This window comes from Lasiodiplodia theobromae, assembly GCF_012971845.1.
Source record: "Lasiodiplodia theobromae strain AM2As chromosome Unknown scaffold_11, whole genome shotgun sequence".
NCBI classification, from domain to species: domain Eukaryota; kingdom Fungi; phylum Ascomycota; class Dothideomycetes; order Botryosphaeriales; family Botryosphaeriaceae; genus Lasiodiplodia; species Lasiodiplodia theobromae.
In genome coordinates this window covers 48,714-63,597 of record NW_023336311.1, presented here as the reverse complement: position 1 = coordinate 63,597, position 14,884 = coordinate 48,714, and the positions used below count along the sequence as shown (strand labels likewise).

The window sequence follows — 14,884 nt, the reverse complement described above, 5'->3', positions numbered from 1 at the left end:
TATGCTGACCATGTACAACATGGAGACTTGCACAGCTGTGCGAGCACGCTTTTGATGGCTCGGTTATGCACTTTCAGTGATAGCACCATCACAGATAAGTCCCTGTCAACTAGCTGGGACCTGTGTTTGAAATGTCTCTCTCGATACACAGAGATAAGTATGATCGCCAGAAAGTCCTATCGTCTTCTTCGAGAGAGCGCAAACCGAATGCTCCCGGAGGATCCTGTTCAGTCAATGGAGCTGGAGAGCAACGAATTGGCCAGTCATCCTATTGACAGCGACCAGAAGCCGAATCAGCGGGACGGAAGAAAACGAGGTCAACATATCCTCACGAATGAAGAAATTGCCCACCCGCAGATGACTCAGAGTCCAGAGAAGTTGGCTCAAACAGGAACCAATTCGCACGAGGATCCGTTGGGACAAACATGCGACATTCCATCGCCCGCTGCCCAGGTACAGCAGGGGTTGGACTGTACTCTAGAAGACGCCATTTCTAATTGGGATGACCTTGCCAGCGGATTTTGGGCTTCTGATCCCGCGGAGGCCTCGTACTGGTTTTTGAACCCGTATTTCTCCCAGCTTGACACTCTGCCACTCAACATGGATGGCATGAATGTTGTATCGTAGTTCACTCGAGACCATGACGTAGAATTGATAAAACTATCGTGATTGGCTTCGTCTACAATACCTATCTACAAAATCCAGACTTGTTGCATTTATGGGGCTTGGCTATCTGCTTGTCATTCTGCAAAATCCAGTGTGCGTCTTCACTGGTCATGGAGCCACTGCCGAAACCACACAACTGCCGCATTCTTTGCCCTCTCTAAGCCCTTCATCTCAGGAGGGTTTGTGGGATCGCCTCGTATGGCGAAGCCATGCTCAAGGCCTGGAAAATGCTGGTAATCATAGGCAATGCCCAAGGTGGGAATAACCTGGTTGCTATAGGCCTTGAGCTCCTCTGTGAACACCACATCCTTTTCAGGAGCCAGAATCTGGACTGGGACGCCAACATTTTCGATCTCGTGCTTCTCGAGGAGGCTTGGATGAGCGGTGGAAATGCAGTCAACCAACTGGTTGCCTTTAGCTCCAAGACGGAAGACAGCCCAGCCGCCGAAGCAAAATCCGATTGCTCCAACACGACCGTATTGATCGCGTAGGGCTTTCGCGCAGGCGAAGATCTCCGGTTCCCGTATAGTCTTGGAGTTGCGAACCATGAAGGATGGAATATCGATTTCGCCCCATCGGCTTTGATCCGAGACGATCTCGGCCGGAACGACTTCACCGCCGAAGCTGTATTGCCAGCAAATATTAGCAAGGTTTCTACTGAATATGACTTGGAGTGGACTTACAAGTCGGGGACGTAGACGGTGGCATCAACCTCCTGGGCGTAATGATCCGCCAGGATTCGTGTGTTTGAGAACGTCCATCCATAAAGGTCGTGGATGATCATGATGGCCACACTCTGGTTTGACCCCGTGACATAGCAGTCAAACCCGCCAAGTTTGGCATCTCGGCCTTTTGGTTTGTCGTTCCACCGGAAACCTTTGATACAACAGTCTCCCATGTTGAAAAATGCAAATTGCTTCAGCCGCAACCGGTCAGTGTTGAGTGCGGGTTTAACACGTAATACTTGGAGGTGCGTGAGAATGGGTCGGGGTTTTGAGAGCACATAAAGCATCCGCCGTAGCCGTACCCTCGGGGTTTTTCGGACGCGCCGGACAGCCACTCGGCCGCACCGGACAGCAGCACGGACGCGGATCCGCAACAACGATGCATCATTGTTTCACCGGGAGCTACCCGCCTTAACTCCGCAAGCAGAAACCCCAGTGCTTATCAAGCAGGACGAGTCAAGTTTGTAAAGGATGACACTGTGTGGCTAAGTTCTAGCTCACGTCTTCACGCAATGGCTTCTTGGGGGTATTAGTTGCTGATCTTTGGCAGCAGAGCAGCATCAGGTGAATTACAATAAGAACCCTGCCTCTTTACGAAGGTTCCGCCCGCCTCGTCTATGGCTCGAGACAATGACCATGTCGCATTCGGAAAGTTCAACTACACCAACGGAAAGCAGACACTCATTTGATGAGGAGAAGCTGCCCGAAACAGCACCACAAGAAACAGTGGAACAAACAGGCTGGGATGGGCCACAGGACCCAAACAACCCCCAGAATTGGCCGGTTTCGAAGAGATACGGCCATGTAGCTCTTGTCAGTATACTCACTCTTCTAATGTAAGTTAAATGAGCTCCGAGGCAGCGACGGATGGTTCTAAATTGTGTGCTCTCAGGAACCTCTCGTCCACGATATATGCACCTGCCGCCAAGCTACTCCGAGATGACTTCGACATCCATAGCAGCACAGTCAGCACCCTCACGACGAGCATCTATATGCTTGGTTTATTCGGCGGTCCGATTATCGTGGCGCCAATGTCTGAGATGTTCGGCCGGCTCCCCATTTATCATGTCTGCAACGCAGTATTCTTGGCCTTCACCATCGCCTGTGCGACCAGCACCGACACCGGCATGTTCCTCGCGTTTAGGCTCCTGGCTGGTGTGGCGGGCTCTGCTCCGCTCACCATTGGAGGAGGGACAATTGCAGACATCATACCCAAGGAAAAACGGGGTGTAGCGATGGGAATGTTTGCCTTAGGGCCCACACTGGGCCCAAGTCTGGGGCCCATCGCAGGCGGTTTCATTTCACAGTCAATCGGTTGGCGATGGACATTTTGGGTACTTGCTATTGCGGTAAGCATTTGTCACATCTCACCTTGGTGCCGTTTGGCTGGAATCTGACCAGTCATAGCACGGCACGGTCGCGTTGATTACCCTTTTGTTCATGCGAGAAACTTTTGCCAAGGTCCTGCTGCAAAAGAAAGCCAAGAAACTTGCGGCGTCAGCAACAATCAGGCACGAGAAGGACACAAATGCAAGGCAGTTGCTCCTCGCCTCATGTGTTCGACCCCTTATGATGCTGCTCTTCTCCCCAGCGGTCCTCTTAATATCACTTGCAGTTGCCTTTTCGTTCGGGCTAGCTTTCCTACTCATAACCACTTTTTCCTCCGTCTTTCAGAACCAATATGGCTTTTCTCTAGGGATCTCTGGCCTCAGCTACCTTGGTATGGGGTCCGGAATGCTGGTCGCCGTAGCTATCTTCAGCCTCACCAGCGACAAAGTTCTCCGCTGGCATGTGGCGAAAGGTTTTGTTGAGCCCGAGAACCGCTTAGCAATGATGGCCGTGTTCACTCCAGTCATGCCAATTGGATTCTTTTGGTATGGCTGGGCGGCTGATGCAAAGACACATTGGATCGTGCCTATTATCGGAGCTGCATTTGTTGGATTCGGTAGTTTGTTTGTCATGGTGAGTACTCGAGTGTCTTTGCGCGTAGGGAAATGTTTCTGACCATCTTGACGTAGATGCCGGCGCAGCTCTATCTCGTGGACGCCTTCGGTCCCGCACAAGCCGCCTCTGCACTTGCAGCGTTAACCATGCTGCGTTCGATATTTGCTGCCTTTCTTCCCTTAGCAGGACCTCCTCTATATGAAGCACTCGGATTGGGATGGGGAAATACATTACTAGGACTCTTAGCTCTCGCCTTTGTCCCTGTTCCAATCCTCTTTTACAAATACGGGACGGTGTTGAGGCAGAAGTTTCCCCCAAAATTCTAGATGGCTCTCTACTTCTGCATAGTTCAGCGGACTCGCTTGGTGCGCCGCAAAGGATAGTATCAGCCTATAGATGCTCTGTAGTACTCCTAGTGTAATCAAATAAACATAATGATGGACTCACGTTGGCTCTAAATGATTATGAATACCACCTTCTAAAAAGGAAAAGGAACTGGATATTTCGATGGAGAACATACTGTCCCTGAGTATTTGTAATGCACTATGTAAAACTGCCGGAGAACGCCAGGAACCACGTCGTAACCAGGGAAGTGACGTGCCAAAGCCAGATGCCTTCACATAGGCAGGATGAAACCCAGAATGATCGAATCGTAGAACTCAAGCATCTATCCAGGATGGGTTGCAGCAGCAGACTGTGACAGTCCACCCAGCAGAGAATCATCCCAGGTCAATGCAAATGTGCTCCCGTATATTGAATCAAAAAGAGCCGTGTCATCGCTGAGGGACCCGTTCCATCCGTACCAATTGCCGCCGTTGGAAGATTCCCAATGTCACCCGTCATGATCTCGTCAACAAAGCTGAAATGCCGTGGTGTTGCTGAGGGTGCTGTCATCTTGTTTGATTTGGAATCCCTCCATGTCTAGAAGATGGGGAACCTCGACTGCTGCTTCACCAGGGCTGAAGCTTGGCTCGCGTCTGCCTTGTGAAGGTATAGCAACGTTTACATCATCCTCATTTTCGTGTGCTGGAGTCCATCTCTCGACAATGCCTTGCAACACATATACCGCTTGTGCGCAACTAGATACAAATGCCCCATCTCGGTAAGGGTAGAGATACATTCATCGAGAAGTAGACTGTGATTCTGATTCTTGGTCAATGTCAAGTTGACAAAATGAATGGTGGCGACAATGAAACTCCAATAGACGGTTTGCACCGGCACCTACCTGATGCTGTAGTCTTGCTGGTATCATACACAAGCTTTGAAATGTTGGTTCTGGTGATCATGCAGGTCTTTATGGATCTTAGTGGCTCATCTAATTCTTACGGTAAGTCTTGAACGATTCTTAAATACTACGGAAATGGACGGTGGACAAGAATAAGGGTCATGTAAAATTCCATGCTATCGGATTGGTTAGTTGACGGTCTGGGGGACTGGCAGAGAAAGGCTTATTGCAACGTCAGAATGTAAGGAGAAAGTAGGACATTCTCATTTCCACAGGCCCAAAGAAGCTTACCCGGGAGTGTTTAATACCATTGCCAGAGCTGTGTACACTAAAAGGTCTCCTGGTCAAGGACAAATGCATGTGAATGTTGCAACGCCTAGAATAAGTCGAGCAGGCGAGAGACAATGGTCTACTGTTCAGGTGAGACCTCTGCAGCTCTAGCCTTTTGGCTGATTTCTGCTTCTCCGCTGGGAGTATTCGCATTGACTTTATAGATCTGAAGGCGGAATTAACCTTCGGAATATTGGAATAGGCTGGTGGGTCCAAAATACACATCATTCCCGCTGTCACACCCCAACAGGCCGCCTGCAAGTGCAATAACCTCGTCTATGGCAGTGGGGAAGTCTTCCAATGTACTCTGATAATGGATTTGAGGCTGATGTGTCTTTGCCATTATTCTCGAATTCGATGCTGCTGTGGTGTGAGAGAAGGGACCATCGGAAGTTGCTGTGCTTGAGAATTATCTTTCTTGATAACTCTATGCTTCCACCATTGATAATGGTTCCGCTGTCATGTTCATCTTCTTCTCGTATTGAACCTGCGTTGCCGTTGGAGCACCCCCTAACCAAGCTCCCCAAGACCGCAATATGGCTCTGTAGCTCTTTGTTAAGCATCTGACTTCGCCGACGCCGCTTCTATTTACCATACTACACCCTGCACTCCTAGTTGCGGTGATGGCATACTGTGTATGGCTGCCTTGATCCACTGTGAGATGTCATCTCCCATTATCCTTTTTTACACCGATCGCATTTTCGAAATTAGGGCGGCTACTGTGGCCACTCCGCAGTCCTGGGTAGTCTTGATTTGCCATGGTGATTCATGATACCTCTTTGCGTGAGTAAAGAGTTTGGTCGAACGGCCGGCCGTCGGAGCGAAGTGAGAGACTATTGATCCACTTCCACGTAGGAATCCTATTTTCCCGCAAAACGGAAAAATCTCTAAGCAAATTAGTGATCAGCATTGGAGCACTGCCATTGGCTCATGACTGTTTCCTGTGAAGCGCCACATCTTGGATTGCCCCGCCCTTCGGAAAAGCGGCAACTCATTTTTCATTTTTTCATTTTCCTCACTTTCGGTCGAGTCAGCCCATGGTGTAAACTTGAATCCACCACTTCTCCATTTAAGCAGATTTTTCCAGTAGTAAGGATACTGATAGATAAGATGCTGTCAACGTAAAAAAAAAATGAAAGAAATGTAGAATTCAATGGGCTATTGATACTTAAACAAATCACCCACGCCAGACCGCCTCAATCACTGCGAAGAAGTTCTGCTGCGGGTTTGCCTTCACGTTGGAGACTTCGAAGCGCTCATCTGCAAGCTTGAAGATGTTCTTCCAAGCATCAACCGGACGCTCCTTTGCGTTGAACAGCGCCATGAGTCTCAGATCCGTAGCCGTTCCCATCTGCTGGATGGACCGCGGCAGGGCTGGACCATCGCCAGACTCGTCATGGCTGCCGATGTACTCGAAGAGCAGCACGCGAGCGCCAGGCTTCAGCGACGGCACCAGGGCGCGCAGGATCTTGGCGGCTTCCTGGTCAGGCCAGTCGTGCAGAATCATCTTGAACATGTAGACGTCGGCCTCGACCGGCTGCGGCTCGAAGAAATTGTGCTCCATGAAAGTCACGCGGTCCTTGAACTCTGCTGGCACGCTGGCGTCGAATTCAGACTTGACCTTTGACAAGTCCTGCACCGTGACAGTAAGGTCGGGGAATTCGCGCGCCAACACAACTGCATCGTGGCCTGCTGAGCCGCCAACCTGTTGGTTGATGTTAGCCAGACTGACAAGCGGCCTCCAGATTGATTTCATACTCACATCGACGACTTTAGCTTTTCCAACCGACTTCCAGTCATGAGCATCCAGCACCACGCCTTCAAGGTGGAAGATTTCCTTGACGTAGCGCATGAACTCGACGAAATTCCTCGACCGCCAGCCCTTCTTCTCGCCCTCGCCGTCTTTCTCGAGAAGATCCCACGAGTTGGCGTGCTGGCCGTAGATGCCACCGCTGTGGAAGAGCGCGAAGGCAGTCTGGCTCATATCCTGCGTCAGCTCGGGCTTGCCGCGGTTGTAACGCTCCAACGCCTCGTTCAGAACCATCATCGGGGCACCGGCGTCGTCGAGAATGGTCGAAGTGAGGGCCCTCAGTCCAGAACTGCGAGCCAGCGCCGCCGAGCGAGACGTGTGCTGCACGCGAGTCGTCTTCTTGCCGGGCTCCGTCTCGGAGAAGATCCGCAGGGTTGCACCGTGCTGGATCACACGTTTAACCACGTCCTCCGGCAGGGACACGTGCTGCGCAATCTCGGCGTAGGATGCGGAGCCCTCCAGGGGCACAGCGGACCAGAAGTTGAAATAGTTCAGGACATTGAGGCAGGCAGCGTCGGGCATGCACTGTGGATTGGAATTAGCACGGTGGATGTCTTTGCTGCAATCGAGGACTTACGCAGTGGACGTAGTTGAAAATACTCTCGCTCGGACCCTGCGTAAGGTACCACATGTCGTTCAGGTTGTCCAACAGCGCCTGGCGTATCATGAAGATTTCCGGCGACAGATTTGAATAGCTGGTAGGGCTATCTGCCGCAAAGGTCGGCGCTGGGACATTGTTCTCCTTGAGGTACTTGGTCAAGGTCTCGGACAGCTCAGTGATCTTGGCCGCGAGGCTAGTGAGCGTCGGTTGTTCGTCTGCCATTTTGAACTGCGACATGCACCAAAGCAAACTTGATTGCTATTCAAGGTCTATTCGGCAGAGAACAGGGCTATTTCTACTACAAATTACCCGGGAAACAACCCTATCGCTTAACGTCCGGGAAGGCCGCAATCGGACCACCACATTTTGTAGGAGAGGAAGGTGGCAGGGAACCCAGGCGTCGACTTACCTATCTGATAAGATTCTCCACTTGCCCCACGTCGCCAAGAACCTATCGCATCCAATACCGCCTGCTCGGGCTTGGCAAATGCAAGATGAGAGAGAGAGGGGTCGTTTGGATCATCTGATAAGATCCTTCTATCTTTGCAGCCACATTCTTGGCATAGAGTCAGGTTGCCTGCATTGACGTGGGAGTGGGGTTGCGAAATGAATAGAGGATACGGCCAATCACTAAACCTTGCGCGGTAAATATAGTCGGGACATAGTCGGGATCGCGAAGACCTGCTAAAAACCTGAATTCCAAGAAGGTCAACGTCACTTTGGAGATCCGTACTTAAATCGCCTGATCGTTATTGACCGGAGTACCTGCTATTGGCTGGGATCTTTGTTTAATTCTTCGGACTTTACGGGCCGAGAAGGTTTTGGTTCTCGGACCCCGAGCTTAAGTACCTGAGCCGGTGTCCGCAGTGTAGAATCTAAATTTTACCAGCGACTCGCGCTCCTCTCTCCATTGAGCACCATTCTCCGAGAAACATTTGATGATCGAGGCACAGAGTCAATTAGCTGCAGTTCCAGGCCCGTGCGCCCCGAAGACCCTACTGGCCAGCCCCGATGAAGCGTGCACCTATTCCTGAGCCGGCACTGAGGCTCCGATACTCGCTCTCTGGGCCCACCATCAATCTCTAGTGCAATACGAGGTAGTGTGCCATGATTCCTGAGGAGTGGTATGGTTACATTCGGTAGGGCTCGTGCCGGCACTTGTAGAATCCTTGACTTCGGGAGTTGCCATGCGTCGTTTGCAACCCCAGTGCAGTGATGTGCTAATGATGAGCGCGGAGGGACACCCCGCATTCCCATCGATAAGGGTTATCGCAGGTGATGTCAGTGCAAGCGAGAGGCTAGTCCAAATAAGGCCGACGCCCGGGGCAGGTGGGCCGAGCGGACAAGCGAAGCTTCCCCTCAACATCGTGTGTTGTTCACACACGACAGCACCGCATCTTCCTTCTTCACCATCACAGTTCAGCGTTGATCTTGCCGCATCTGTTTTCACCGCCCTGTTACGTTTCTCAGGGACATCAAAGTCCTGTATTGACTGCTCGGCCGACCTGTACTCATATTCAGTTGTACCCCTTATTGGCACTCCCTTACGTGTCACTCAGGCGCGTACCGGCCCTTTCCGCAAGTCCGTGCGCTATTCCTGTTCCTGCTCTACGTTTTGTCTGTTTGGAGCAAGCCCTGGATTCGGAAATCTACTTTCAGTACGCCAATTCTATCACACTTTACTCAATGTCGCCGTTCGAGTCCCCTCCACATGTTCATATTCACGGCCGAGAACCGTCGCTTGACCAGCTCGTCAGAGAGCCTGTTTTGATGGGATGGCGTGACCCCATGAATGGACAGTACCAGCACGTGGGATGCCTGCAGGACACTGGGCAGTCAAACAGGGGGAACCTCGTCATGTGGATCGGAAGGTCCTCGACCCACAGCGGACAACGTCTCCTCATCAACTTCTGCCTTCCGTTCAGCACTCGATCCACGCTGCACAGATCCAAGAAAGAAATGTTTCTGGTCGTCCCGGCTGAGCGTCTCCATATGGATCTTCGCCGCGTGGATGCCGATGGACTGCCTGAAGGTACTCTTTCTCAGCTGAAAGGGGCTGGACCGGCAGCTTTAAGAGAAGGTGTCTTGCAGGCACGCTTTTCCCTCAGTAACCCGGCATATGTTGTCATGCCAAAGCTCCGGAGGCCGTTGGCGACGCCTTTGACCGGCGTTCCGTCCAGGCTGATGTCATCCATGAGGTCCTTGTCCGGCGTTCGAGAGTTCGATGTGTACTTGTCTCGCGGGACTGTCGAGCTTGAATTGCAGGTTATCCGCTCCATGCTGAACCAGGGTGATGTCGAGACGCCGGAACTGGACTTGAATGCCACGTTCAGCGGTGGATTCGGCGGCGGGAAGAATCTATGGCAAAGCTACCCTTGCGAAGAGAAGGACAATTCATCGTGGAACCCGCTGATTGATAATGATCCTCCATCGTATGAGAAGATGGCCATGCATGCAGACGTCCACGCAGACCCATGCGCCATCTTGAAAGAGACCAGGCAACGTCTCTGCAAGAAGCCCGCCTCTGAGAATTTGTCGGGCGGTGTACTCAACCGCGTCAGGCCTTCTGCAGAAACTGCGCCCACGCGGAACTTGGAGCCAGAGACAAAGAGAATTCCTGGGATGCATGGCCACAAGCGTAAAGTCAGCGAAGCTATCTCGGACTACGAAAAACAACATTTGGGGAAGCGTGATTCTGGCGAAACTACACCGGAGAAAGTCAAGGAAGCCCCGGCCCCGGCCCAAAGAATTGCCCCGACCCATCAGAAACCAGCTGGTCCTCAGCCCTACCGCCATTCTTCTGGCCCAGCAGCGCCGTATAACATCCCACTTGCCGGAAAAAGCAAGACAGTCAACGAACTCGAGCGCTACAAAGAACTCTCCATCTCCCGCTCCGCAGCAACCGGACCCAACACTACAGCGCCCGCCCCTCCCGCCCACAAGACAGCGTACCACAACCGCGCCACCTCGAACCCGCTACCGCAAGCAACAAAATCCGCACCCCTGCCCCCCCTCCCAACGCCCCCACCATCCGCAACAGCCGACCACCAGGACACTTCGTCCACGCCCCTCCACCTCCGCGCCGCCGTCATCGAGTGCCTGCACGCCCGCGACGCGCACTCGTCGCTGTCCGACCCGGCGCCCTTGCACACGCCGCACCTCTTCCTCGAGCTGGCCGAGTTCATCGCCACGGCGTCGCGCATCGACCCGCACGCGCACGAGACGCACAGCGCGCTGCTGCTCGCGCTGGGCGCCGCCGCGCGCGAGGGCGACGTCGGCACGTTCGACGCGAACATGCGGCTGTGCCAGCAGCGCGTGCTGCGGGACGCGTGGGAGCTGCGCGGACGCGGACGCGGCGGACGCGGAGGACGGGAGGACGTGGCGGAGGAGTTGCTGGGGGAGTGTCTGGCGCTGCTGGATTGGCTGAATGGGAGCGTGTGCAGGATTGCGGGGACGGTCATGATGGGGATGCTGGTCGGGTTGGGGGCCGGGCTGATGGCGCAGGCGCAGGCGTTTGGGGGGATGGGCGGGGATGCCGAGGAGAGGGCGAGGAGGGAGTGGGCGGAGAACTTGGCCAAGGTGAGGGCGGCGGCGTTTTGGGCGTTTGGGTAGGGTGGTGCGTTGGGGGTTTCTGCATCGGCAAGTATCAGTGAAGCATCATTTTCTGTACTATTGACGAGGAGTTAGACGTCTGGGTAGAGATCTTGGATAATTGGTCGAAGTAATGAAGTACGGTAATGAGGGATGGAAACGGTAAAGAGGACTACGCGTAATGCCTAAACAAGTAGAAGCAAAGCAGAGTCGATTAGTATTCTCACAAGAGAGCTATTTCTTAATGTACTTTAATACAAATATATTTCTGTTAAAAAGCCTATTGCGGATAGAGATATTTCGTAGTTTACCGGTCAAGATTTTAGAAAACTGAATTTAAGTGGATGGATGAGTATGCATGATGAAGGTAAATCGTAATCGCACAGTTTAGGTCTTCACTCACCCCCCGCTTGATCACCTGGTGAACCTGTACCACCAGCAAATTTATACTTAAATATATACATTTAAGAACAGCACTCGGATCTTGTCTTATTACATAAATGCCGGGAGAACAGCGCGCATGCACTGTATAGCTGGATTGTCGTCCGTATTTAGAATGGAAAGAGACACAGTTAAATCTTATCCAACTCTGCTCCTTTCATCCTCTGGTATAAATGGCGGTCAAAACCGTATTGGTGAAACAGTCATTATCTGCCTTCTTCCAGACCGCTGACGAAAAGGAAGCGGCCCCCATGGGCTGTGGCGCAGCACGGACCTGGTGCCACTGGAAGTCTCCATTCAGACAATGGCCGGTAACATACAATCCTTCGCGCGGAGAGACCTTGGAGATTTAATGTCGCTTATGCAGGGGTGATCCTGTTCGACGTCGCTTGATAAACAAACAGCCGCGTCTCTCCCACATCGCACATCTTCTCTCATCAACTTTTTTTTTGCCACTTTCTTCTCACAATGGCACCCGGCGCCCTCCTTCCAGAAGACGCACAGCGCGATGCGGAATTCCAGAAGGCAATGCACGGAAAGTCGGCTGAGGCTCGCCATGCCTTCTTGTCGATGTTGAAGAAGGACAATGACGCGCATCGCATCATCACTGATGAGTACGTGCAGCGCTGGGCCAACGACGAAAAGTACAAGACGGTCGAGGAGGCGCGTGAAGCTCGCAAGGCCGAATACATGGGCCTGGTCAATAAGTAAAACCCCAATTGCTATGACACCCGAGTACAAATAATCTGACGCGTGATGCAGCTACTACGACCTGGTCACGGATCTTTACGAGGAAGGCTGGTCCCAATCGTTCCACTTCTGCCGCTTCGGCGTCAATGAGGGATTCTTGCAGGCACTTGCTCGCCATGAGCACTACATGGCGCACCGTCTCGACCTGCAGCAGGGCATGAAGGTTCTTGATGTCGGCTGCGGCGTCGGCGGTCCCGCTCGCGAGATTGCCCTCTTCGCCGGCTGCGAAGTCACCGGCTTGAACAACAACGGGTACCAGATCGAGCGCGCCACGGCCTACGCAAAAAAGGCGGACCTCGCCAACCTGGTGTCCTTCGTCAAGGGCGACTTCATGGTATGACGTTCTCAAGATCCCCCCGCACGCTCAAACATTAATACCCCTCAGCACATGGACTTCCCCGATAACTCCTTCGACGCCGTCTACGCCATGGAAGCCACCGTCCACGCGCCGACGCTGCAGGGCGTCTACGAGCAGATCTTCCGCGTGCTCAAGCCGGGCGGCAAGTTCGGCGTCTACGAGTGGGTCATGACGGGCCGCTTCGACGAGGCCAACGCCGAGCACCGCGCGGTGCGCCTGGGCATCGAGCGCGGCAACGGCATCGCGCACATGCGCCCGCGCGCCGACGCCGTCGCCGCCATGCGCGCCGCCGGCTTCGTGCTCGAGCTCGAGGAGGACCTCGCCGAGCGCCCGGATCAGGTGCCGTGGTACTACCCGCTGTCGGGCGAGTGGCGGTACACGCGCACGCTGTGGGATTTCCTGAGTGTGGTGAGAATGTCGTGGCTCGGACGCACGGCGATGGGCGGGTTGTTGCGCACGCTGGAGGCGGTGCGCGTCGCGCCGCGTGGCACGGCGCAGACGGCGGACGAGTTGGCGGCGGGTGCGGAGAGCTTGGTTAAGGGTGGGAAGATGGGGTTGTTTACGCCCATGTACTTTATGATTGGGAAGAAGCCCGTGGCGTGAGTTCAAGGGGAGGGGGTGGTGTGAGAAAGATGACACTTACGGGAGATAACTAATAATTAAAAAACCGCTTCTTCTCCGCTTTCTTCTCTCGCAACACTGACTTGAAAATCCCTTCCTTTTCCTGGTCTGGCGCTTTGTCCAATGTTGTTCTCGTCGACGCCCTGGCCATCAGGCCTCTGATCGTCACCGGCTCGGCCCGCCACGCTGAATTTTTGCGCAATGTGCACCTCCAGCTCCGGGGTTGCCTTAATTTCTCCAGATCAGAGATTGGTGATCACAAGAATCCGATGGAACTCGTCCACGTCGTCGTCACCGTTGCCGCATTGCTATCGCGCCGCCAGCCTGCGAGCATCGTCAGCTGGGCGACCATCAGCCGGCCCATTTTGTGAAACTTGGCTGCAATGCCCTTCAGGTCGCACGTCTTCGGTATCGCAATCGGCAAGCAAGCGAACTGACTCAAGTGGGCTCCATCAGCGGGTTCGGCACACTCTCAATTTCTGGGGGAATTGTAAGTTGCTAAGATGTTTCGCTGATTGAGAAATTGAGTAGCATTGAGAAGTGGCTGGGTAGCAGAAGAGCGACTGCAACGTAATGCCTCATGCACGCTGCATCCATCGCATTGACAGGCCCACCCCACGTCAGCATCGTCTCACGTTGGCCCCCACCATCTCGCCTCCGCAGATAGGGCACTGGCTACGCCGAAAATCCTGCAACTGCCTATTCCGGATGCTTAGTCCGCCACCCCACCAGGCAACTACGCCAAAATACCTATGTTTTATCGCTTGCCGATAACTTGGTAGGCGCTCGCTTCTTCTATTTCCGCCTGCCTACGCTTAACGTGGCTTGGAATATTAACACGCGGCCAGTCCGAATTTTTCTGTTCCTTCCGTCACTCAAAGGCTCCACTCCATGCCCTTGCATTCGTCCTGTTTTACAATTTCGAAGTCAAGCGCCTTACCGGGCGGTGTTATTGAAGCCGCCACGGATTTCGGGTTGAGTTTCGGATCGGCCCAGACTCCAGAAACATACGCCGGCAAGCGATAGGATTTCCCCACTTCCGGAGTATCTTCCGGGACACGCGTTCCAAGAGGCGCGAAACGGCATGTAGGCCGCAGTCCGCTTGCTCTTCCTCTGACTGTCGTTCAAGAACCAAGTCAGGTCGAAATATTGCGGGCTTTTCCCCTGAGCCGAACCGTGACAATTGGTTGTCGGCGCCGATATCTGCAGCACGATCTCCACTTTGAGGATATTCCAGTCGTTGAGCATCAGATCCTTCGTCAGCATCCGCGTGGGGGCTCCGTTTAATGCAACTCATGTTCCTGGGAGCTCGCCACAGGGAGCTTGCAGTTCTCCCGGATACCGGTCATGTCTACCACATTTAGACCGGAGTTTTCCATCACCAACAACCTCATACTGCGCCTCGTTCCTGATCTGTTGCAGCAGATTGGGCCAAGAGAAGATGTCGAGAATGTGGGCGGCTCCGTACTGGACGTAATGCCAATTCCTACTGCTGCTTCCAGCCTGGCAATGTCTTCGGTGCGTTCTCCGCTATCGTGCTGCACCTTTCATCCGCTATAAGCCACCCCCGAAGAGCCGTACTCCCCACCAGCTACGCAGTACTTTACAGTGTATATTTCTGCCGTGAAAGCTTTTCTTGGCGTCACTCTCGTCACCATCTTCACCAGCAGCGGGGGAAGGTCTGGCTCGACGATTCAGGCATCATCTGTCAATGAAACTCCGTCGTAATTCGACAGGCAGTAACTAGGAAAATATTCAAGGATATGACTCGGTGGTTGCGTTGCACAGCTGCCACAGTTGCTGGCGAATTCACCAATGTGCG

At 53.3% G+C, this 14,884-nt stretch overlaps 5 protein-coding genes across 5 annotated transcripts; 3 read left to right on the top strand and 2 right to left on the bottom strand.

Annotated features, from left to right (window-relative positions):
* Nucleotides 1-207: 207 nt before the first annotated feature.
* On the top strand, nucleotides 208-627 carry LTHEOB_4147 (tRNA pseudouridine synthase D; the record flags this gene model as incomplete). Its single annotated transcript, XM_035513149.1, has 1 exon — nucleotides 208-627. One exon carries the CDS (start codon nucleotides 208-210, stop codon nucleotides 625-627), a length of 420 nt encoding a protein of 139 aa, XP_035374851.1.
* Nucleotides 628-767: 140 nt separating this feature from the next.
* On the bottom strand, nucleotides 768-1,564 carry LTHEOB_4146 (Esterase lipase; the record flags this gene model as incomplete). The annotated part of the gene is made up of 2 exons (XM_035513148.1): nucleotides 768-1,290; nucleotides 1,350-1,564. The coding sequence occupies 2 exons, from the start codon at nucleotides 1,562-1,564 to the stop codon at nucleotides 768-770; spliced, it is 738 nt and encodes a 245-aa protein (XP_035374850.1).
* A 4,503-nt stretch (nucleotides 1,565-6,067) lies between these two features.
* On the bottom strand, nucleotides 6,068-7,523 carry LTHEOB_4145 (Sterigmatocystin 8-o-methyltransferase protein; the record flags this gene model as incomplete). Its single annotated transcript, XM_035513147.1, has 3 exons — nucleotides 6,068-6,595; nucleotides 6,653-7,225; nucleotides 7,278-7,523. The coding sequence occupies 3 exons, from the start codon at nucleotides 7,521-7,523 to the stop codon at nucleotides 6,068-6,070; spliced, it is 1,347 nt and encodes a 448-aa protein (XP_035374849.1).
* A 1,464-nt stretch (nucleotides 7,524-8,987) lies between these two features.
* On the top strand, nucleotides 8,988-10,913 carry LTHEOB_4144 (Cytochrome p450; the record flags this gene model as incomplete). Its single annotated transcript, XM_035513146.1, has 1 exon — nucleotides 8,988-10,913. One exon carries the CDS (start codon nucleotides 8,988-8,990, stop codon nucleotides 10,911-10,913), a length of 1,926 nt encoding a protein of 641 aa, XP_035374848.1.
* An 888-nt stretch (nucleotides 10,914-11,801) lies between these two features.
* LTHEOB_4143 (Sterol 24-c-methyltransferase) lies at nucleotides 11,802-13,433 on the top strand (the record flags this gene model as incomplete). The annotated part of the gene is made up of 4 exons (XM_035513145.1): nucleotides 11,802-12,040; nucleotides 12,096-12,417; nucleotides 12,469-13,040; nucleotides 13,304-13,433. 4 exons carry the CDS (start codon nucleotides 11,802-11,804, stop codon nucleotides 13,431-13,433), a joined length of 1,263 nt encoding a protein of 420 aa, XP_035374847.1.
* Between the last annotated feature and the right edge of the window lie 1,451 nt (nucleotides 13,434-14,884).